This window comes from Zosterops lateralis (genome assembly GCF_965231275.1).
Source record: "Zosterops lateralis genome assembly, chromosome: 3".
Taxonomy (NCBI): Eukaryota; Metazoa; Chordata; class Aves; order Passeriformes; family Zosteropidae; genus Zosterops; species Zosterops lateralis.
In genome coordinates this window covers 45,939,811-45,965,198 of record NC_139764.1, presented here as the reverse complement: position 1 = coordinate 45,965,198, position 25,388 = coordinate 45,939,811, and the positions used below count along the sequence as shown (strand labels likewise).

General features: G+C 35.7%; 1 protein-coding gene across 1 annotated transcript in view; it reads right to left on the bottom strand.

The window, feature by feature from the left end:
- The window catches only part of FMN2 (formin 2), a 153,436-nt gene that overhangs the window by 4,878 nt on the left and 123,170 nt on the right, over positions 1-25,388 (bottom strand). The window contains exon 17 of the mRNA XM_083856399.1: positions 13,278-13,427. Within this exon, the coding sequence (XP_083712525.1) occupies positions 13,278-13,427 (150 nt within the window). The remainder of the gene's footprint in view (positions 1-13,277; positions 13,428-25,388) is intronic.

Here is a 25,388-nt window from a genome sequence, read left to right as displayed (position 1 = left end):
CAAAACTCCAGCTGTGTCTGCTAAGCACATTAAAAAACTGCCTTCACATTAATCTCTACTTTGTTCAATTTCACCAGACACGCCTTTTTCTTTTCATAAGTTTCAAATTTATGCTTTCAAAAATTAATATAAATGTCAGTTCTTTTCCAGCACTTCCACAAGCTGCTCTCTTCATTTGATGGCCTTGTATGTTGTCAGTGTAGGGAGACCTTCATGTGCACAGGTTGAGGGGAAGAAAAGCTTTAAAACATGTTTTTTCAAGCTGTAATGCTTTCTCTCTAACTTCAAATCATACAGACTGCAGCATAATCCAAAACAAAAATGTCAAGCAGCCAAGTAATTCACCTTTAAAATATATTTAAATACATTCAATAAAAGTGGCAGCCAAAATGTGGTGATAGCTTCAAACAGAAACTTACGGGAATGATACAGAATGAAAAAAAACTCAAAGACTTTTTTTTTTCCCCTGTAACAATTTTTCATCTGCTTCATGTCTACTTTCCTCCAAAAGAGGAAAAATATCTGTGACACTGATCTTTTCTAAATATTCAGACACATTCCAACCTATCAAAACCCACTCTTATAAAGTCAGATATAAAACAGCACATCTATCATATAATATCCTCTTTTTCAAATACAGGTATAGCTGGGTCCCTTCACTGTAGACATCATTTAAATAACAAAATGAAATCTTACTTGTGCGTAAATTAGCATCAAATCCCAGTACTTGTACAGGGACTATATCAGTACTATTAAGTTTTATGGCTGTTTTATCAAAGCAGTGTAATATATGCAGGTATTCAGACTACTCAACACACAAATGGCAGCATACATATGTTTTGTAACATACAAAAATATTTACCAAACCAGTTCACACAGATCCAGATGTTATTCTTGGGAAATGCCAGAGAATCTTCAGTTCCACTCTTTGTCCCACCTAAATATCCCCCTTCCAGGATGGATTACCCACTGCATGCTAACATACGAGGTCACGAGACAACACAGCTCCCTGTGGGTCTCATGTTAATTAAAAACAAAAATCCTCACAGAGTAAGGAACCCTTTATAATGGAGTTCTTCTCTAAACACCCATTAAGTGTCACTGTAAGTGTAACATCTCTACATATTCTACTTCAATTACAGAAACAGCTTTTTGGAGAAAAGCTGTCTCTGCTTAAAACAGCAAAATGTTAGTAACATACCACCACCCTGTGAAGGAGGAAGTCAGAACTTGTGTCCCTGAAATGGAATTTCAAAAATTATTCACAACCTCCAGACTGATAAGTGACAGTCTTAAGGTTGCATTACCCAAATTTCCAGGATTATGTAAGAGGTGCTGGTCTCAATAGCATGGTTGTAGTCCTTAAGGTTTTGAGAGCTTTTTTTGAAATTCCCTGGAGTCTGAGCCAATTTATTCATATCAAGGGAAATACAGAAGATGAGAAGCATTACTCCCTCATGCACTTAAAGCTAAGACCTAGCGACCACTCACTTCCAGTTCCAACCATATCCCTGACTCACTGTATGGGTCTGGACAGTCCACAGCCTCCTGGCTCGCATCCTGCTCTCGGTGCAGGAAGATCCAAGTGGTTAGACAGAGCCTCAGTGAAGCCTATATGAGCCATACATATGTTTCTTCAGCAAGAAATGCCCTCAGATGGCACACCAAAGGGTCATTTCAAGGTGGCTTAGTTTATGACCATATTAAATCTGGAGGCATGGAGAACTGTATAAACCTACAGCTGTATCTAAAAAAGAAAAGCCAGCAGACTGGTGAAATAGAGGCAAAGGCCCTTCCACAGGGCTAAATCATAAACCAGTGAGTCTGGTTATCAATTTTTACTGTGTGTAAATATATTTCATGAAGGCTTATCATTCAGTTTAATTAATATTTTATTAAATGCAAAATTAAAATAACTTAATCCTTCTGGAAGAGGAAAAGGATGTGTTTTGTTGGAGCATCCACACTGTTTAAACTGTGTGATCTTGGAAAGCAGATAAAAAGTTACCTTTGAAGTAAGGGCAATAGTCTTAGTTCATCTGGAAAATAATTGCCACTGGCAAGTTTTTGTCATCTTGGATTTTCTCTATTGCCCATGAATGTTTTTTCATCTTTCCGTAAAATGAACAGGATTTTGGCAAAATCACATTGTTTCTGTCAGCTCATGCCTGGTTCAACCCATATTTCTCACAGTGGCAAGCAAATCCCTGAGTACCTTCCTCTTGCTCAGGCTTTTCCTGCACTACTTCCCACTGATTTCAGTGAGACCTTGATCAGCATGGAGGTGCAAGATAATAATTTAAGACAAAAAGGCGCAAAAATTGCATGAACACTACTGATTATGGGTTAACTCAACTGTGGTGAGTTGACAGAACTTTATTAAGAAACTAATGGATCTAAATTCAATAATGGGAGGAGGAAGAAGGATTTTTGGAGAAAACAACACAAGACCCCAAACAGTCACAAAAGGAGAAGCAATAGCATACAACAACATATTTCCAAGGTCCAGGCCAAAATGATACTACCATTGTGCCAATGCGGAGCTCGAAGAGCAAAAAACCAGTTAAAAAGACATTCCTAGGAAAGGGATGGATATTCAATTGCCAGGTCTTGTGTGGAAAGATAGACTGCCACTGGGGAGACTGTGGAAGAAAAGTCTGAGGAAGGTAAGTGTTCCCCAGATCCTGAGAATTATGACCCTCAGGCAAAGGCAGGCATGTGATAGATTGATTTATTGTTCTGAAAATCTGTTTTTACTTAAACTATTTAGTTCTACAGTACTAATACTTTCTGTTAGAGAGGCTGTTTGGTCCCCTTATAGAGCTAGCACACAACCAGATCCTCAGAAGCAGAACAGATCTTCAAGGCATGATCTGAAAGTGGGAGAGGAAGATGGAGGTGGAAAGGATATGGTGTGCTCTTGAAGAAGTCAGGTGGTACCCTTAACTTGGTAAGTGTGGTGGGAATGACTTGCAAACTTGCAGCACGTTAAACTTTGCTAAACTGATGTTAAACTATCCCACTTCATATTTTACAACCACTTCTCAAACTCACTTTATTTCAGCAAACTAATTTTGCTTAATTTACTATCAATCCTTGTCCCATCTTATGCCAATTCTGGCTGAAAAGTGAGCATATCAATTTGACAGAAAAGATAACATCAGCTGTGTTGCTTTAGCAAGTTTTGCCTCTTATTCTTTTCCCAAGTAGTTTTTTGATTTTGTCTCAGTGAGAACACAAGAACACAATCCTACAAAAACTAGTCTTCCCAGCCTAGACAATGAGAGAGCTGATTAACTCCCACTGTAGTAATCTGAAGAGCAGAGTTATTCAGGCTGGATTCTAGAAATACTTGTTAAGAGTGTTCATCACTTGAATCTCCTTAAATATTAAATTTAGCTAAAGCATTTCTCACGTTATTTCAGAAAGAATATACTTCCAAATAGCCCCAGCATTGGGTGATCAGTGGATCAGTTGAAAAATAAAAATTAAACAAAAAAATCTGCAAGAGAATCAATAGCCAGTCACTTATAGAGCCTAAGAATTATAGTCCTGAAATCTGCTACTTAATGAGACTGAGTCTATCAATTGTCACCTGTAATAAAAGAAGTAGTTTCTTATTTCCATCATAACAAAAACTTTTCTCCAGCACTATCATCTCCTTGTACCTCATATTGATTGTGAGACAAATATAAAAATAATGATTAAGTTTAAAGACAGCCTGTAAGATGAATAAGCAAGTTACACTTCAGCATGCACACAGCAAAAAGAAACCAGACATCCTTAAAAACCCAAAAGACAGAGTGTTTTTATCTACCTTCTAGACCAAAAGCCAGCCTGGCCACAACCTTATCAAGGCTTAGAGACTTTCTGTCATCATTCAATCCATTGAAGGGGTAGCCACTTCCCTGCCACTAAACATTAATAATTTTGTCTGAAGTATCTGTGGCAGACAGATTCATTTCCTACTGGCTCCATCTAGGTTTGGCTGCCTTACACTTCACTAGCAAGCACTATGACATGACAAATGTAATCACAGTGAGAGCACTGGAAAGTTATGCCTTAGATAGTGGAGCTGCTCACAAAAACTTCCATGATAAACTCAGACAGATATTACTTTTATGGTTGACAGTATAGTATAGTTCATGAAACCTGAAAGACATTTTTCTGGAGATATCTGCATTTTTTTAACACAAAACAAGGCTGAGGCCAATACACTTTATGCTACTAAGTACTTATTATCAGTTAAATAAAAGGAGTGTTGCCAAAATATTTTATGTAGCTTTGTCTGGCTTGAAGATTGAGTTAAACTTGTTTATAATAATAATAGTACCTTTACATATAAAAACAAATAAAAAATCCTCCACTAAATTATCAAAAGTCAAACATCTTTCAGATTTCAAAGGGCAGAAAACTTTAAAACTCTCTCCTTAAACTCTTCCAGGGCAATGTTTCTATGTTTTATTTGTTGACTAAAATATTGAAAATATTTTTTGCTAAGGGAGAAAACAAAACATAAAACCGGAGACGGAAAATTAGAATTCCCAACATAAAAGTTGAATAAAGAAATGTAGAGCTTTTACTTTCATGCCAATAGGGTTGAAGTGATGACACAGATATGATTCAGTAACTGACTGCAAAGACTTTATATAGATAAGAAGTACATTGTAATGTACCTGGTCCTGTCAAACAAACTGATGAGACTTAACCTTGACCTACCAGCAGAGACATAATGTATGAGACTATCCTGACATCCCTGCCAGCTCCTTGCATGGTTAATTCAAGGATGATGAAGCAGACAATGGCTGTTAGAAAGACACAGTGATTAATCATAATTTCGCTCAGAGGACCACAGACAGATTAAAATGTTTTAATCTGGCCACTTAACATAGAAAATAATCTGGAGCAGGACCCTGAATAAGATACCTCCTCTGTCAACAGCGTAGACATTGGGGAATACATTTCACATTTTTTTTGTGCGCATGTCAAATGGGCCTAAAATAAAGCTTTGAGGCCAATTGAAATGAAAATTAGACTTTCCCATTTACAGAGTCTCACTGTGCTTCACCAAACACTTAAAAGTATTCTGAAAGTATTTCAATTCAGAAGTATTTAGTTTCACTTGGTTCTCTCTGGCAATCATACTCTTGGTGATCTAGGGGTTCTGCTTTTATCTCTGAAGAGATATATGGATGTAAATAAATAAAATAAAGAGAATACTGTGCAAAACCTGATTTCAAGATTATAATTTCAACATTAAAGAGAATTTCACAATGAAAATGTAATGAAATAAAAAAATTGGACTGTTAAAGAATGGCTATGTTTCTAATAAAATGCAAACAAACATACGCCTGCTTAAACACATTAATACATTTCATGACCTTTGTCATTAAATTGTCATAGTGGCCAGTATTTCAGGCTGTATCTGGCTACCTTCAGGCAAGATGGAAATCACTTTTCTACAGACTTTACATATCAAGATTGAAATTAATCTAAGAAAAGATAGTCATCACCTTCCACTGTTTTTCTTGGAACTGAAGACAGGCTGCTCTCAAAGAAGCTGGCTGCATTTGAGCTATTTGGTTAGGAAATTTAACAGGAAATGATAAGGAAAGGGAAGAAGATCAGAAGTGAGGTAAAACTGGTAACATAATCAGCAAGGAAAAGACACCCATGAGTGAACAGAAGTATGAAACTCAGTGTTAGCAGTAAAACATTTTTAAGCAGGAGATGGAGTAAAAGAAAGCAAAAAATCCAACATGTAGAAAAGGATAAGAAAAGTCTCAGTAAACAGACTGGAGAAGGTGATTCTTAAACAGAAAATGGAAACATACCCTGGACAGAAAAGTTGCTACACTGGTTATGTTGGGGCTACTACATTGGATTATTGATAGTTACCAGATTGGTAGTACAAGAAAATACGATAATTGAGTGAATAGAAGGGATTAGTGAAGAGAAAAAAAAAAATAAAAAAAACACCCGAATTCAGCCGGAGAGCCACAACATTAAAAGATCTCCAGTGCAGGAGATGGGAAAATAAGAGGCCTTGAACTTTGCTGCATGAGGTAAAAAGAGCTCATCCAGCATTACGTAACAACTCAAAACTGACTGTAAACAGAGAAAGGTTCTTCTCACATATGTAAGAAAACCCCTGATGTTAGACTACTCCCTATACTGATAGCATAAAACATGCCAGAGTCATGCACTTACACTTAATAGATGTTGCCATTGTGCCAACTCCATGCATCAGTTTAGCAAACTGCTGGAGAGCAAGGAAGTTTACATCTTCAGTAGTTCAGGATCAGTCTGGGTTATAGTAGGTTTTAAGCCTTTCTGAGCATTTCAAACATTTGGGGACTAATATTTAATGACAAATGCTGTTCATTTGTAAAAAATTACAATGCTTTATTGCACCTCAAATGCTGAAGTGATCGTTTTGCCTGGGAACAAAAACACTAACAAGTATAAAAAGTGTAGTGCCTAAAAAAGTCCTGTCTAAATTTTTAAATCATACAATTATTTCCACCAATAAGCAAGTATCTATTGAATATATAGCCCCTGTTTTTATCATAGAAAAATGTTATTCTTTATTCAAGAGGTGGTGAACAAGGTTAAAAAAAGATCTAAAAGATCACCACGTGGTAGGAATAATGACATCCTATTCTATCACTACAGCTTTGACTATAACACCCAGTCTGACATTAAAAGTCAGCCATGAAAAGAGTCTGTAAACTTCAGTAAGAAATGATTGTTAGCTACCTTCTTTTCATGCAAACCACACATACTAGGATGTAACATAATGTGCCAGCATGATACAGCACCATCACCAGGCAGATACTATTCAAGAACCTTTTGCTGTTTACATGGGGGCCATTCTGGAATCCAAACTCACACAGGTCATAAAAATTAGGAAATATTATACATTTGGAATGAATTTTTTACTAGATCCCTCACTTTGTTTAAGTTTAATATTTGTAAGCACCAGTTGGCTCAGAGATGCAAATGGAAATATTTTTCCTGTCTTATAAAACACAGGATTCCTTAAAAATATTAGACTAAGGTATTCAAAAGGATTTTCCATCTATGATCCAGACTGAGAAATGTGTCTCCAAATGCTTTTTTTTCCCCACAAACTCTTCCCTCAAAAGCAATGCTAAGATATGAAAATTCTGTTCACCTCCCATTAACCAAAGTATGATGATGTATTAATTAAAATAAAAACCAAAAAAACCCTAACTAATTGCCAAAAAATGCACAAGGAAGAAGAAAACAAACCAGACATGTTGAGCAACCTCTTTTATCTTGACAGCAAACAGTGTCTTTTTAAGGTACTGCCTCACAGCTAGCTGCTGAATCTTAGGTGTGTTTAGGCTTTTAAAGTAGATTTTCCAGGGCCTATAACAGTATATTCTGGTAAGAAAGCTATTAAGGTTAGCAATTTTGAGATACTCTCAAAAACTGAAGATCCATGTAATTATTCAATTCAATGTCATATAAAATTATCTTCTGTTTTGAAATGTCATTATAACTGAGTTGCAAACCCATGCCTACCAGCTCAGTTGGTTAGAGTGTAATAAACACATTGAGAATAAAGCTTCTAAGAGACATCAGCAAATGTATCTGCCCATGACTACTCACTTGGAGCTTTTAATTGGCATTACAGGAGCATGCCAAGCAAAATGTGACCCCACTAAACATACCCTACATATTTATCATTTCCTTCTCATGTTGCAACTCCATATACATTTTTCTTCTCTTTTCTTCCATCTCTGCATTTCTTTGCGAGTACCTATTCCCATGTCCCTCGATTTCTCACTCTCAAGTCTGATTCACTGGTTCATATTATAAGCATTAAAAAATATCCCCTAAATTACTCTGAGAGGACATTGCTTGTCCTATGCGATTTAATGCCCTCCTCTGCAAGCAGAAGTGGCAGCTTACCAATATGCTCCTCACTGTGCAACGTACTGATATCCCATGCCAGACTTTAAATTGCTCAACAGCAAGTTTTAAATCATCCTGCCGAGGAGTCTGTAGGGAGACATACCAGTCTTTCTGCAGAGGGAGATCAATGAGCTGTGGAGACATGCTGGCCAGGAATCTCCCTTTCATCTAGATATACACAGTGTGACACACCAGGTGCCAGCTTAACTGCTATTCTTACGGGAACGGGCAACTTCTGCATTTGAGAGACAAGCGCATTTTTCTGAGTTTATAGATTATTTTTAATGTGTCAAAGATTTATCGTGGGAGTTAAAGGGTTGAATAAAGTCAGCCAAAAGAAATTCTCAAGCTTAGTGTGATGCAAGATATCAAGGACTTACAGAATTTTACCATCGTGTTGATCCTGCTTATGAACTCTCCTCTGCTGTCATCCCTGACACAGCCTCTGTTCAGCAACACGACTCTCAGTAAAGACAAGGGACTCTGTATACCTTATACTCTCATTTACAGGACACCTATATCTGCCCCTCACTCTTTCCTCCTCCAGCTCTCCCATCTAGAAATACAACTAATACAAGGTACATCTTTACCAAGTTGCACAGGCCCTCTAGAACAGCAAACAGTCTGAACAGAGAGAAACACATCCAGAGCTGGAGAGGACTAACAAGTGTAAGCACCTCACCTGCACCCAGAGAAAGAGAAGGTGGAACTGTGGCCCTGCATACGAGTTTCTGCCAAATCACTGATCTGCTTCTAGTAAGGTCTGAACTGGCATCTATGACTTGATGATATTGATACTAACATCTGACAGCAATGGAACTTTAAAACATAAAATCTCCTAAAGGACTGGCTGCTTTTTGCTACTGTAATGAGTCAGGGTGTATTTCATGGCCATAAAGAAAAGACGTAGTCCTAAAGCTGAATCATTGTTGTCCATAGCAATGGGAGATCTTCTGATAAATAACTGGTTTTTATACTTTATATCCATGACTAGCAGTTGCTTAGCTTCTCAATTTTTTTGAACATTTTTAGAACATTTCAAGACTTCCCTCTTGGGTTGTTACTTCATGAGCTCTTTTTATCTTTCGTTCTTAGGACAGCATATCTTTTCCTGGTTGATAGGAAAATGGTAGGGTCTGGGCAACAATCCTGCAGGCCTTTGCTGGATGTTAAGAAAAGCAAAAATACTTCTTGCTCTCACAAAAATGCTAGACTGGAATAGTGCACTTAAGATTGACTACAACTAACTCAGAAACGTAAAGAAACATTTTTAGAAGCGAAAGAAAGAGATTAATGAGAAAAGGGTTAGTATGTTTATAGGTCAGCTGGTAAAAGCAGGAGGGAAAGCCAGGCATGTACAGATTGGTGGTCTGATTGCCTAAAAGTTTTCTTAAGAAGGAGAGACTTTTGCAGAGCTGTTACTGAAGCCGTGCATTATCTGACTGTATTGAGAGAACAATGTGCATCTGTGGGTATGCAACATCTCAAATTCATGTATAGATAATAAGGCTGCTGAATTGGAAGCTTGTGAAGTTCAAAATTACATTCTCTCTTTTCAAAAAAGGTCAAAAAATATTAGGAAAAATATGTCAGCTGTTCTAGTCTTTCTTGCTGATTAAGCACAAAATGCAAGCCATACTGACAGTGAACCTTTCAAGAGTTTGCAAAGTCTGAATGAAAACCACAGACTATAACTGACACATTATAAATCTATTTAAAGGACAATGACAACAAGACAACAACTGTAAAAACTCAAAACATGCTCCATTAAATTTGATTATGGTTTTCCTTTTTTTTTCCCCCCTGGGCTTTTTGTTTGTTTTGGATACTTTTAAAGTTGCTTATCAGAAAGAAGTAGTATTTGAAAAATTTCACTTAAAAGGATATATATCTAGGATAGCTCTATCATCAGAAATACCAATCTCCACAAAATATCATCAAAAACTTTATAAACAACCCAATATCAATTTCTAATGGAATGATTTAGTTAGCCTTAACTGCAGTGTGACCACAAAAAATAGTACTGCTCAGAAAGCCTCTTGGCAGACCTATGCTTTTACTGTAATTTTCAGGTGCTTAATTTTTCTTTTTATTTCTACTATATTTAAAAGTTTATCATGTATAATTGTCCCTTCAGATGGTATTTTCCAGTTCTTGCTTTACTTCAAGTAATAGAAGAGTGAAAACAGTAGAAAACGTCAGAAAAATTAATTGTTTTTAACTTGGCACCATTTTTCTTTTCTCATCTTCTCGTAAGGAAATACAAACTCTGACACTTCAATGTTTATCTTTTGCATATAAATGCCTGGCAAACCAATATGCAAGTTGAAATGCCAAGTGAAAAGTATTTAAAATAAGAACTGTCCAACTGCTTTTTTTAGAACGTACACACTTAATGTATCAGTAGCAAAAATATAGCACCACTTTTGGAAATACAATCTATGAAAATTCTTTGGTTAAATTATTGTAAAGGGGTAAGACATATTTGCAGAGACTAAATAAGGAACAGCCTCTATTAGCAGTCCATATGGCAACTGGGATAGAAAATATTCTAGAAAAACCCAAACCAACCAGGGATTGATAGAGATTATCAAACTAAAAAAGAAAAGAGAATAAAGTTGTACATTTTATAAATAATTATTGTAAACAAAGTATGATTCATGAGGCAGAAACCTGGTCACCAATAGCTCACCACAGTAGCGTAAGTCTTTGAAGAAGTCTCACTGTATCTGTCCCTTGATTTTGCTGCCAATGAACAATCACAGAAAGTTTCTCTCACCAGTCAAGTTTCAGTCTGCTTCTCAACTTTATCAGCAGAAAATATGTCAAGAACATTACCTAAAGGAGAAAATCTACTTTCTTAAAATAATTATTTATATTTCAGTGACAATAGGCAGTTTTCAGACTTTTGTCACCTACAGATCTCTTGATCTAGGCTGAGATTTTAAAAACGATCACGATGTGCACTCTTACATCTCTGGGCAACATGTATTTTTCCATCGATATTTTTCTCCTTTGACTTTGCAATACCAAGACACCTTCACAGGACACCATCCTGTCTTTTATTAAGAGAGGCAGAAATGTGAAATCAAGAGAAAAAGTCTAAAAGAAGACCTCAGATATCAGGTTGAACTGTGACTGGAGGCAAAAGTATTTTCTGTGCAAAGGCTTTGGTAAGATAGTAGTTTAATCAAAGATGATACTTAATTTTCAGGAAAATGACATGTCTTACTTGAGAAACTTACTGCCAATTTGGCCAAAACATTCTAATTCCTAAAATGCAATGAAGAGAGCTTGACTTTGCCAGACCTGACACAGCAGCACCACACCAAAGACCTTCGAGTTGAGCACAACCAAGTCAATCCCCCAAGTCTAAACCCTGCCTCACCTGAACAAATGAAATAGAGCAGAAGATTTAAACCTGGTGAGGCAAGTAAAAGTTAAAATTCAAACCAAAAATCTACTTGTGATTTTCAGGATGTATTATTTTCAGTCTTAACCTCAGTGACTTCCTGGACTGAAGTTACACAGTCCTCTCTACCCGCCTCGGAAAGCCTCCTTCAACCCACCAGTTCTGAGTCTGGGTTTGAACAACAGTCTTCCTGCTGCTCTTCCAAGGGATCTCCCAGTTTCTTTTCCTACTGCCCTCACTGTCCCTCTCACTGCCCTTCACCTTCCCTGTCCCATCTACCACCCACAGCTATTTTTCAGGCTATACATGTTCAGTTCCTTTCAGGCTAAAACCATCCTTCCTCTAGAAGGGACAAGTTGGCAGACAACATTTTTTCTCTGCTGCTTCATCACATCCTCTTAGGATACACATACATTGAACTCAAAGAAGATCATACGATTGTACCTCAATCCCATTCTTCTCTTAAGCTTTAGATGTTTAAGGACGAAGAAGTTTTGTGCTAATTTAGTTAATGTCTTTTAAAGACATTATCTATTTTGCAGTGAGAACTCTATGGAGGATTTCTTTTTTAAAAGAAAAATGGTGTAGTATTTTGAAATAAAAGAACATTTTTCTTAAATCCTTTTCTATAAAATATACAAGACTAAATTAACCTGTATTAACTAGGCAGCTAAATCCCTGCATAGGAAACCAAACATATTATTTAACTGTCAAATCAATTTCAAAGAGTTATACTTAATTACCTAAAATTAATTTAGACAGTCAGTAATATGAAATAGATCCCCAGAGATCTGCTGTACTGTGTTGAGATTTGTACCATACTCTTGCTATAGTAGCACAATCCAGTTTTTTCCATTGTGAGACTTCCTGTTCCAAAATGTACCCACTTACTGCAAATATATACGGTATACATGACACTGTAGGTATATATACACTATATATATATGTATATGTACCTGAGGGAAGTTTTCAGTAACTTTCTAAACCACTAGTCAGATGTCTGTGACAATTACATAGGATGAGTACACATGAAAAAAGGGACTGTTCTTGTCAATTTACCAAATAACAGGCTCAAGTCAATAATTTAATGAATCCAAAGCTTCAATCCCCTCAATGTTTAGGCTCAGATGTAGCTTCAACTCAAGACGCTAACAGTTGTAGGCTTATATAGCAATGCTTAGAATTTACATGTTTGCATTTGCTTAATTTTTCCTTATATGACATTTATTACTTTTTAAACAACTTATTAATTCTCAGCATAATTTTTATAAACAATGGGTGACCACAATGGAATATCTGCATGCAGATGAGTACAGACTTCATAACTCTTCTAAAACATGGGTCAGACACCATGGCTGATTTTTCAAAGCTACAGTCTCATTTCTTTATGTCATATTATACCACATTTGCTCTTGTGTACCCCATCACCTGGGCTGTGATTCGCAATACAATTCGAGTCTTTTTTTAAAACAGGGTTAATTTACTTATACCTTTTGTCTTTCTTTTTCCCAGCATTGTCAAACAAATACTTACAATATGCCATGTCTTAATGCCTTGACTTTCTTTGACTAAATATACTAATGAAAATCTTTAATCAACTTTCAGGCCCAAAACAAGTCTTCCATTTCTTGGATTCATAGTAGCATAGGAGTTACATGCTCTGCCAAAAACACTATTCAGGTAATGGACTCAAAAAACTTTAGCACAAATGGTATTAAAATCCCATTGAAAAATTAGGATGACTGGGGGGTTGGAGGTGATGGGGGTGGGAGTCATGATCTGTTAAAAAAACAAAACCTGAGAAAACTCCAAAAGGCATTCAGTAGGTTGTGTGCTAATGAAGTGTGGCTGACTGGTTTCTGTGCGATTGCTCCCAATAACATTCTTTGAGAAAAGCCTTTGAACAAACAAACAAATGTACCTTTCTTGAAGAATAAGTTTGTTTTCCTTCTTCCAGAAGTCTTTGAAGTCAGAGCTGAATTCATGCCAAATACTGAAGAAAGAATGTGGGGACACCTCCTTCTCGCCCATTTTTGGTTTCATACAGAAATAAGCTGTAGTTTCCAAAAAGCTGTCAAAGAAAGCAGAAAAAGCAAATGCTTCAGTACCCACGGATGTATTTTTTTGTTTTTACTTGACACTGACATAGGATTTAATTATTCTTGGTAGCAGATCTAAAATAAAAGAATATAAAAACGTAACAGTTCTGAGCTCTTCATATACAAGTAGGTACACAATGTAAGATGATTCTTCAGTAAAGTTGGGATCTGGGATTTATCACAGTTTCTAGTTTTGACCAAAGTATTTTCCATTGCAAAAGCTAAAATGAACACACCGTCCACAGCCCTGCAAATCCAGACATCCACACCCACCCATACACTGCTTTTCTGTTGTGTTTAAAGCTGTTTTCAAAACACGGAGTCAAAGCCCATAAAGGACTGTAAATAAACTTCTTCAAGTTCCGTTACATCTGTGCTACAACACAATGGCTCAGGCTGGAGCCTACACAGAAATATTAAAACTCAAACCTGCTTTGTACTAAACAAGAAATGATGCAACAGAAAACTTGGCCCAGGAGCAGCTGTGCTAGAAAACAGGTGCCCACTGTGACTCTACCAGAACAACCCAACAATCCCTTCTGAGCACAGCAAGAGTAAAACTAGTGTAGCAAACACATGAGCTGCTCCTCAAATAAAAGCTACTCCTGCCTGAAAGGCAAAGGTCAAATTTCACACACTGAGTGAGGACTGTGACTGCAACTAAAATTTAATGTATTTCTGAGTTTGAATTGCTTCTATTTTATTTCAGGAATGTTACAGGAAGGTACAGAACAATTATTTTTTAAAATATTGCTTGATTAACTATCATTCTATTTGGTTATTTCACTCTACATTTTGTAAATATTGGAGATTTTGAGAATTTTTTCCTGATCTGAAGCTCAATATGCAAGCCATGGAAGAATTGCTTATTTTATGAAAAATGTAATAGAAAAATCTCACTTGAAATAAAATTGTGGGTGCTTTGCTCACTGATCTATTACTATTCATTGACTCCTGTGACAATTTTCTCTGAATCATACATCACAGTTTTCATCACTTTAATTATGGGGAAAAATCCAATTCCAGATGAATGGATGGAAGTGTAATTTTAGTCACAGAAGTTATATCTTCATGGATTATGATGGTGAAAATAACATAGACAGATTCAACCATTCAGAAGGGTCACTCTCACAAATTCTGAAAAAAGTGTTTACCCTAATTCTCAAACCTGAATATTCCAGTTATTTTGCCCAACCTGAAAAATCAGTATCTAAACATATTATCATATTGCTGAATAAAAGAGCCTACATCTTCAAAATTTAACATCAATTTACCAAACGAATTTTACACCACATTTTTCTCCTAATTTGCAATTCATTTTTCCATCTGCTGAAGCAAACTGAACATGTTGAGCAAAGATGTAGCACATAAAAATAGAGAAAACATCCTCATTTTTTAACTCATGACATTGGTACTCAAATGCCACCTTACCTGATCATGCTTGATCATGTCATTCCTTCAGCTCTCTCAGCCTACCATGGCACTCTGTTCTGCAGCTCAATGTTTGATCAATAAATGCCTTTTTTTTTTTTTTTTTTTTTTGCCAAGTTCTGTTTTCTGTTGTGGGTTTGGGTATTTTTTTCAAATGATTTATTAATGATTAATACTACTAATTAAAATACTCTATTTTATTTGTTTATATTTTCTCCACAGTTTCATACTGGGAAAGATATTTATCATCTATCCTCTGATTTCACAGAATCACTCAAAAAAGAATGTCCCTGACATTGCAGTAAGCTGCACTGTTTTAAACTTCTTCCTATTATCACACATTTTCAACATTTTTGCAAGACTGCAAATGTTATCAGGAGGCATTTTTTCTCCCAATAACTTCCCCCAGACTTACAGCTTTGCACCTAGCCAGTGGGGAAGTCATAGCAAAGGCTCATTTGAATTTTCAGAATGAACTGACACTATTATTGGAGGAATGCGAGGAATAAAGAACAAGAGAGAAATCTTGAGGCATCAGCTGAGTCAATGACTTATTTTTGAAGGAGCTCTTTGAATGAAGTCCATTAATGATTTACAAAACAGAGAAAGACAGAATTTCATAGAAGAAAACTTGCTTTGAGAAATGTTTAAAACAAAATCTTTAAAACATTTTGCAAACAACAATGATGTGAAAAGAATTTGACAGTAAATGGCCATCCCAAGTAATGCTTTAATATATGAGATAATGAGCAAGAATTCCATCACAGGAAAACATCCCAAGAAACAGAAGGCCAAACAAAATGAAATTCATACTGTATAAGAGAATGCTAAATTAAAAAAAAAAAAAGAAAAAAAAAAGAAAAAAAAAGATAACCTGCACTAACATCTGTTAGAGATGCAAAGATTTCTGCTTTTCTTCAATTACTCCAACTATCCTTTTTCTCTGGTGATGGAAAACCTCCCTAAGGACTACTTGTACAACCACTGCAAACTTACACATTCATACAGCTGTGTCTAACAGCTGTATCATAATTACTAGGTTTATAGAAAGCAGAGAAATGCTCATACAGGTTGCTTGACTCCCTAGCAGTTAGTTTGGGAGGTAAGGAAAATTAGCTGTCTGTGAAATGTGAAACAGCAGCAGCATAGCAGGTTGTCATTGTTAGTATGTCACACCTTTTGCATTTCACACAATGCACAAGACATCAGCTGCAACACAGTAATACTTCAGGGTGCAAATCTCCAGGAATCAAGTATTTTTTTCCATACATGCAGATCAAAGTCAAGACAGTTGCCATATTTTTTCCAACCAGAGAGGTCTACTCTTCTTTAGCATTAAAGTCTCTTAGAGCTCATCTAAAAGACATATGGAAACCTGCTTGCTATAGATTTGACGCTGTCATTTTTGTAGTACAAGACAAAATGGCATAATTCATACATGAAAGACAAAGCAAATAAAGCCAATCTAAATGCATCAAATAAAAAACATGAATAGCAATAAATCCTCTCTGTTACCATGGTCTTTAAATATTTGATTTGGAAATGTTTACATATGTCAAACTAGACATATCTCAAGGCTAATTCCAGGAGGGGACATGCATTTTAAATACAAAGAGAAATTTGGATGACATTGCTATAGCCCCAAGACTAGATACAATCCTTTCAGACTTCAGCCAGGCAGTAAATATCTTAAATATCTCTGGTGCTTTTCTCTGGACAAGCCATTCCAATTTTCCTGTTCATTCTTTAGCACACTTTGAAACAAAATATCTGCAAATACCATTGTTACTCTTCTTAACTGGGCATCACAGACATTTTGAATCAAATAGGGAACTAGCTATCAAAAGCCTTTTGTTCCTATACTCAAATTAATTTCTGCATCATACAACCTTGGGAAACTCATCTAGTCTGTTTGAATTTCATTTCACCTATCTGCAAAATTAAACTTTATTTTGAAACAAGTATTGCAAAGCTTGTTTGGTGTCCATTTCTCAAGTGAAAAGGTTTATACTTATCCATACTCTTTTTGAGAGTCTTAAAAGAAAAGAATGTGCATTAGAGAAGATCTTTGATTCATGGAAGAGAGAAAGAAGGGCATGCAACTTAGTTTCAGGGATTAAAAGGGGTAAAGGAGGTCACTGCCTTTGTTTCTAACAGCCTGACTTTTCAAGCATAATTAAAAATAAGACAGTGATGTTCACACTACCATCATACCCTGACATGGCAAAAGCCAGAAATCTTTAAACAGGTTTCAGACTGGGGTTCAGATCTTTCACGCTGACCCTGAAGGAGAATTAAATAACATCATTTTTCTCAAAACAATGGAAGAGTTGCTCATCTCTGACAAGTAAGGAAGGAAATAGGATCAGGAAAGATAGTTAGTTCCTTTTCTTCCTTTCTTGTCTTCTAATGTCTTTGCTTCAAGTGTTTGGGTAATTCAGAAAAATCACTTCAGACTGATGTCTGAACTCACTGCTTACTCAAATGTGGAAATTTGATGAATGAATCACTGGACTTTTATGTGTTCTCCCTTGAGTACAACTATGAATCTATGAAAATGGTTTTTTTTTTTTGGAGGGAAGAAGGGAATTGATGTCCTAACAGCCAAACCAAAATTAATCATTTGAAAAAGAAAATAAGCTATTCACATTGCAAATGGCTCATTGACAGTAATACTAGCTAATAGATCTGATACATTAGAAATATTTTAAAAGTTGCTATGGATTATTATATATGGATTATTATTTTTTCCATTCCATTGTAAAAACAGCTAGCAAAAAGCTGGAGACAATAATTCCAAATCAAGCCTGCTGTCTGGGATGCATTGGCTGGTTTTTAAATATGTACAAAAGCAAATCAACAACACTAAGACTGCAGTAGTTTCATCTCAGCATTATTTGATCAGGCTTCCTTGGCCATACAAATAACAAAGTAACCACAGGTACAGACATGCCCTGGCTGACCTTTCTGAGAAATGCTGAACACACGCACAAACACACGTGCCTGGTTTCCCCATGCAGCAAACTAAATCACCTGCAAGGAGAAGATTTGCTCCAATGTGGATTTAAAAGCAGAAAAAAATGTTTCTATTCCTCACTGTTTAACAGACTATGTATTTTGGTTGAAGTTTGAACATGGATATTCTTTTCTATTTTGGCTTTACAAACCTCTAAGCATCACTTGTGTACATTAATGATTAAGAACATTTAGTGTAAATGGCGTAACTTGTTACTTTCAGGAAGCAGTTTTGTTTCAGAAGCAGTTCTAAATCAGGCTGAAACCACTAGACTACCTTTCAGTTCAATTAATCTCACAAATAAAATTTAGAACACATTCTACCAAAAGAAAGGAGGTAAAAGGGAAATAAAAGACTAAATGTGTCTCCTACTACTTTAAATCTGACATGAGTCTTATTTAAAGTCAAACTGGCTTTAAAGTTGATGGGCACGTAAGCCTGTTCACAGTGTTGATCTGGAATTGTTACTACATACAAAAAGTGAGTACAACATATAGGAAACAGTATTTGCTTGCTGGATGCTAATAATTTGAATCACCATGATAGTATTTGGTTTGTTTTATAAAGAGGCCAAGGCTTTGAATCTATTTGTATCTACATGTATCTATTGTATCTATTTTCTTAAGGTATTCAATATCTGAAAGCAAGAGTAATCTTCAGACAGAACACCAACCAGTTCAACAAGGTCACACAAAATTATGTAAAATAAAAGAGTGCCAGCATCCTGTGACTGAGATAGCCCAAGACTGTTAGGAAACTTTATAGGCACAGCATCCTATGAAGGCTGTAATTTTCTAGTGATGTATTTTGTTGAGGGTCCTTCTCTGCACTATAACTTTACACCACTTTCTTCACCTTTTCTTTGATTTTAAAAAAAATATAATTTTCTCTCCTCAGTGCTCTCTCTTATTCTGCATAATTACAAGTGAAAAAATGTAAAAAATAAATATAGGTTCATTCAAGATATCTAGTACCATAATGCTGGTAGAAATTTCTTGTCCGTTTATTTCCCCCTTTTTTATAAAGAAAGAAAAGTAACTATCTTATAACAAAAAGAAAGTTGAGATAATATGCCAGCTTAAACTAGCTGCCAGAATCATAAATCTTTTCTTTCATTTGCCAATTTATATTGTGTAACTATGTATTTTGTAATATTGTTCCTTAGAAAACAAAGGTCTCAAGAGATTTTTCCTTCCCTCTGAAAAAAAACCTGCCAAACATTTGCAATGTTTTGAATCCTAAGTCATCGCCCTCATGCCTGGTCCCTTGCTTCCTATTAATTCATATTAAACAGAAACGGTTTTTTATTGCTTCAACCATATGAAAATTAGCAGCTTCAGTAACAGAAAAAAAAAATCCTTCTACCTTTGAAGCACCATTTTTTTTTTCTCCCAACAAAAGCTCAACAAAAAGCATCCCATATTAGGAACAGAAAATTATGTTTTTACAGGCCGGTCTGTCTTGTTCATGAAAATTTTAACACCCTCCCTCCCACTACTAGAAATACTTTACAACTTTAATGATCATCTGCAATGATCAATATTATCAGCTGTATATAATTATTAGTAACACAAATTAAGAACTTCCATATTTTTCACTCATGGCAGCAGACCTTGCAACTGAATCTTGTTACATAGTACAAAGCATTTACTGTGACACATGCTGTTAGATTCAATAGATATTAACACTATAGCTTTGCACTTAAACATTTTGGGAAAGATAAAATTTTAGGAAGACTGAGGATTTAATGGTATTAACAGTGAATAAAACCTTCATATATCAGATTGCCATTTCAACCTCAATTTAAATTGTTATTCTAGATCCTTCTATTTAATTCAATGGGAGAGTATTTCTTTATTCCTGTCTTTCATGAGCAAAGTGCCTCATAAGGCAGGTTGCATAATACAATGGATATAATTAAATTAAATAATATTTTATTGAAAGGTGAATGGGAGAACTGAGATTTCAAAATCTTTATTTTCAAAACTATTTTTATCAGGTCCAGATTAAGGTATATTGGTTGGGTATGATGAAATTTGTCTAATCAATTCTTGTTGCTTATATCTTCTGGAAATATTAGGCTATCAGGGATCACAGTTAATATTACATTTAAAAAGCATTCTGCAAGATCTTCCCTCACTGGTTTAATTTTTTTTTTTTAATTTATATTTTTTTATTCTCATTCATCTCTAAAACAATAGGCTACAACCTGGTCCCTCTATATGTTTGAGTTGCGTTTGGGTTGTTTCTGGGTTTTATGCATTATTCTGATGTAAAAAAGTGCTCCACTGATATAACAATACCATATTTTATCCAAGGTGGCATAGTATTAGGTGTTAAATTTTATCAGGAGTGAGCTCTCTTGGAAAATGGAAATCTTCTGGTGAGAAAAAAAATACTGTGCTGAAAAAGCCATTCTGCATATACTGAGTCAGATTCCAGCCTTGAAAACCAAGGGTCAGGTTAAAGGTATTTTTGCTACCTTTGTTATATCATGTGCAAAGCATTTATCAGCCACATCTCACCCAGTAACTGGGGTTTATATGAACCTAAATTCTGCTGTAAATATTTAAAGGTCATATTTCCATTCAAGAATATTATTCAGAATAAAATATGAATTGAGATAACACATTAGGAACAGAACTAACTTTGTGTCCTTTTATTTTTGCCTCTGACATTTGTATTCTAACAGGCCACTCCAAGAAAAAAAGAATTAAAATAAAGCATTTTTTAGTGTGACTCTTCAAATGCATTTTTAAGTTGCATGCGCTTTTTCCACGTAATTTTAAATGACAATTTAAAATCAGTTCAAACTTTTTCCCAAAACCTTGGCTTGAGGTAGTTAAAAGTTCTCTAGATGCATTGGCATTAGCAATGGCGCAACCCATTGTTACCTGAAGATTTTGCTTAAATGTGTAGGCTCTCTATCTTGGACTTCAATGTTTTTAATTCCTGTTAGCATGGATATCATGCCCATGCCTGCCAGCTAAGCTGCTCCAGACATATGGCAAGCTCTGTGCTAAGCTAGACACAGGCAATATTAGCATGTGTAAAACAATACCATGTAATTTTTGCACTGGAGAGTCAGGCCCAGTAACACATCCAAGAGAAAACTATTCTTCTCTCTTAAAAAGACAAACATGTGACCTCCAAACATATTAAATAACCCTTGGCGGGTTGAACTTGAAGAAATAACAAGGTGCTGTTAGACAGAGAATACAGTGGTAGAATGAATTTCAACAGCAGGGTCTGAAACAAAAGCTACTGGCCTCAGTGCTGTAAGAAACAGCTAAAAGCCTCATGTGAAAACTCGACTTCAGATCTTTCTATTAACACTCCTCATGTTCACTGGAGGCCTTCTAAGCAACTATTATTAGTTAAAGAGGTTATAATTACATATGGAAGCAGTGCAGAACAGTTGTGCACTAAATACTGTGCTAAAAGCTTATTATGGTTTTTCAGTTTATTGATTACAGTCTCATCCTTGTAATATGCCTGCTCCCATGGTGCAGTTCATTTTTATAACTGAAATTCATGAAGAAGAAAGGTCAGGGTTTTGTATGAAAAGAATAACAATTATATAATCAAATAATAATTTTTCTTAAACGTAGAGCAGATTATTTAGCTATCAAGATGGAAACCACACAAACGCTTTACAAAATTTCAGGTACACATAAGATTAACACATCTCTAAGAGTATAATTCAGCATAGATAAATTTTATATATGCATTGACAAAAATTACACTCTAAATACAGCAAGTGAAATTAATGTATAGGGTTTTTTGGCATAATCATAATAATTTCTATTTTGGTGCTTAAGTCAAACTTAGGTTTCAGTTTCTGTTCTTTGGAATTTTATTCTTTATAGACTAAAAATTATCTGAAATACATGGGTATTATAGAACATCCTAGCGTTTAAAAGGTCTTCTGATGCAGTTTTACCTTAACCCTTTCTGGTTGCTCTGGAGAGCATTCTTACTTAATTCCTTGCGCAAGAGCTCTCTCCTTAACATGCATCCACTCATATCACCATGGCCATCACAACTATGAATAGAATAAATTGATCCTTTGCTGAAAACAGAACTGTTCATGAGGGCTTTCATATTCTTAGACTCAGTTATGACAAAATCCTATGAAAGGAAATTGAAAGACTTCAAAACCTGTCTTGATGAACGATCAGGTTGAAAGCTCCTTATTTGCATTTTTCAAACCTTGAGAGTCAAGTCTCAAGTTATCCCAATATATTCACTTCATAGAAGTGAAAGAATCTTTGTGTAGATGAGTACAGAAAATGGGCAGCATTTTCTATAAGGATTGTCTAAATGAAAAGGTAGCAGTCACAGGAATTAATAGAAGCGCTGTATTAAATAACCATATTAACTTTGGATTTGTGAATCATCAAGATTCACGCATCCAAGCACAGCTAGACAAACCATTGTCCACTGGCCGAAGAAAACTATCTCATGTCTGGAGGAACTGTTCCCATCCCTTCCAAGGAGGCTTCATGGTGTTTCTGGTCTAGGAAAACCATGCCTTAATTTTTTTCTTCAGGGTGAAGCAGGAAGTTTTACCTCCTCCACAGACAATGATTAAGGTAGAACTATCTTTCAGCCAGCAGCTGAGAAAAGAAGTGTGTGAGGTTATCTCATGAGAAGCCCTCCTCTTTAAGACAGGGATCTGGCCCAGTGAAGCTGTTTCTGAACTAGCTTGTTAAAGCAGTCAAGAAACAAGGCAATGAGGCCAAGGAACAAAACGAGGAAGAGCAAACAGACAATGCTTTTTTTCCCTAGTCACCTAATCTCCACCTATGAGAAGCACAGTGGAGGTTCAGCAGTAGGCTGAAGCAATCCCTATATCGTGGATCGGCTTGTGGATGGCAGCCTTCCATCAGCTGGAAATTGTTATGGAAGGAATGACCTATATTGTACAGACTGGATAGTTCCCAGATGAGTTAATACAGCAGTTGTGACCTAATTAAATCCCATTCCTGACGTTCTGCTTTTCTATTTGCATATAAATGACAACAGCAACACAGTATTTTAACACTTAAAGTAAATCATTACATACAGCAAGGAAAAAAGGAACAACTCCAGTGGCAAATCAGCCTAAGAGAGTAAAAGAGATGCATTATCCACATTTAAGGCACAGTCCTTGCAGATGCAAACATTAACTATAAAGGTCTTAGGAAACGATCTAACCAAAGAGCTCAGGTAGACAACATGATGAAAGAAAAGTCCTGCTGAACATAATCAGAAGCTGATGCACAAGGGAGAGGCACTGGAGCTAATCCCACATACACACACGCACACAAGCATTTTACTTCAGCTGCAACAGCTCAAGAGGAATATCTTGAATTTTTGAGGGCTACTCAGTGAAACCACCTGCTGAACATAAACTGGAAGCCAAAAAAACAGTGACACATTGAAAGACTTTAATTCATGGGGTTTTTCCCCACTAATTTTATAATTTACATGGTTCTTCTATTCTCTCTATTTTTAATCCTCAGTCTAATTCCAGAGCATGAGTTTTGGGTTGATCCAATTATTTTAACTATATTGTTATCAGGGAGTTATCTGTATTGTTATCAATGCTACTTAGCTGTGTAACTGTAGTTGCACCTTAAACTTTATCTTTTACTATAAGATCTAAGAATAAACCCTCTACCTGAACTTTAGAATAAATTGCATAAAAATCAGTTTACATTGCAGAATATTAGATCTCTGAATTGTACCCACTCTGTTAGGAGTTGTATTATCATTTGTTCATACTAGCACTGAATGCAAACTAATTTCAAACCAAGAAATAAAATTATTTTTCAGAGCAAGTAGGCCAAAATCTTTAAAAGAAAAGATAATGTTCTTACAGGCAAAAATCAGTCATCTAAATGGTTAAGGACTTGTGTCACTTGACAAATATTTTCAGAAAAAGACAAGGACTTCATCTTCCATGATAAGACCAATAACCCGTATTTTAGAAGAGACTTTCTGACATAACTAAACTGCTGACTAAGTTTCCATTACTGCATATCTACTGGTCCTGATATTTTGTCAGAGACAGGATACTAAACTAGAATGATCCAAACTGTTTAACAGTCTGTAAGCTTCTTCTATACACATTTCCTCTGCTCAGCAAGTATTTACTTTTTGCTGATCCAACTAATGTATACCTACGGTCTGAAATGTATTACCCTTAGCAATTCCAGCCTACATGCTGGGAGCCACACAGCGAGAAATAGACATAACAGTGAAGCAACCAACAATAGATGAATGGTCAAAGAGTAGTGAAAGACAGAGTCCAATAGCATATTCTTGCCTTTCAGCTAAAAGCTTTCTTCTGGCTTTTTTTTTTTTTTTTTTTTTTCTACATACCTCTTTCATTCTAAGCTTTTCACCAGTTTATTTCTATCATTAACTCAATTTTCCCTTTAACTTTACAGTTCGCTTTTGGAAACAATCCAAAACATTGTGTGGAGGGTAGCGAGGTGGGAAGAACATTTAATGTTTTAAAGGATTACCAGACTTAGGTGCTACATTTCGAGGTGTTGCTTTTCAGCAGTGCCATTGTACCATACTGTCTGCTATTTCTCTAAATGTCATCAACTTGTCAGTTCATAAGCAGGTGTAAACCTTTGTTCCTCCCCAAGTTCTCATGTTCAGTGATGTCAATGGAAGTCTGCAAAGAGTGTTGTGTCAAGAATACTGGGGTTTTTTGCAGGCAATTTAAAGGTAAACATTTCTCTTCAAAATTAATGTCATTTTGTTGCTACAGCAGAAGAAAGCAACAACACATTTCTAACTGGATTATTAAGTCCTGAAAACAGAAGAGGTGCCTGGGAGGCTGCACTCAGAAAGCACTTAAAAGCCCAAAAATCACTGGAATGTGCAAGTAATGGAAGCAAATTATAAAATAAACCAAATAAAAATATCCAGACACAGAAAGATGAGCATTTCATACCAAGCCACACACATCCTAATTCCCCAGTTGATACTTACGTCAAAAGGCAAAAAATCCTCTGTTTGACTTTTTATAAAACAAATATATATTCTCATCATGCACTGTGATTTACTAAAGAATAAATTAAATTCTAGGATTTTTTTAAAAATCAGTGATGTACAGACAGTCAGGACAGCAAGTGGAATTTCTGTCTTTCCAGGTCTTGTAAGACATCAGGAAAAACATGTGAACAGTTTTAAACCACCAGAGTATGGGACAGTTGACTTTGTGGCTTCAGGCAGGGTTATACTATCTGAAATACTAAAAAACCAAACTCAAAATGGAAAAAGATCTTTACTAGTCTTTAACATTTCCAGCATACATTGTCTCTTACAGGGGTGGAATATGAGTTAATTATATGAAATGTGGGTAACTGAACTACTTTCAGTGCTGCTGAACTGAATTTATAATCAAATGCTTCATTTTAAGACAGAGATAGCAGGAAATTTTGAAGATCATCAATATATCCAAGATCATCATATATCCAAGAGT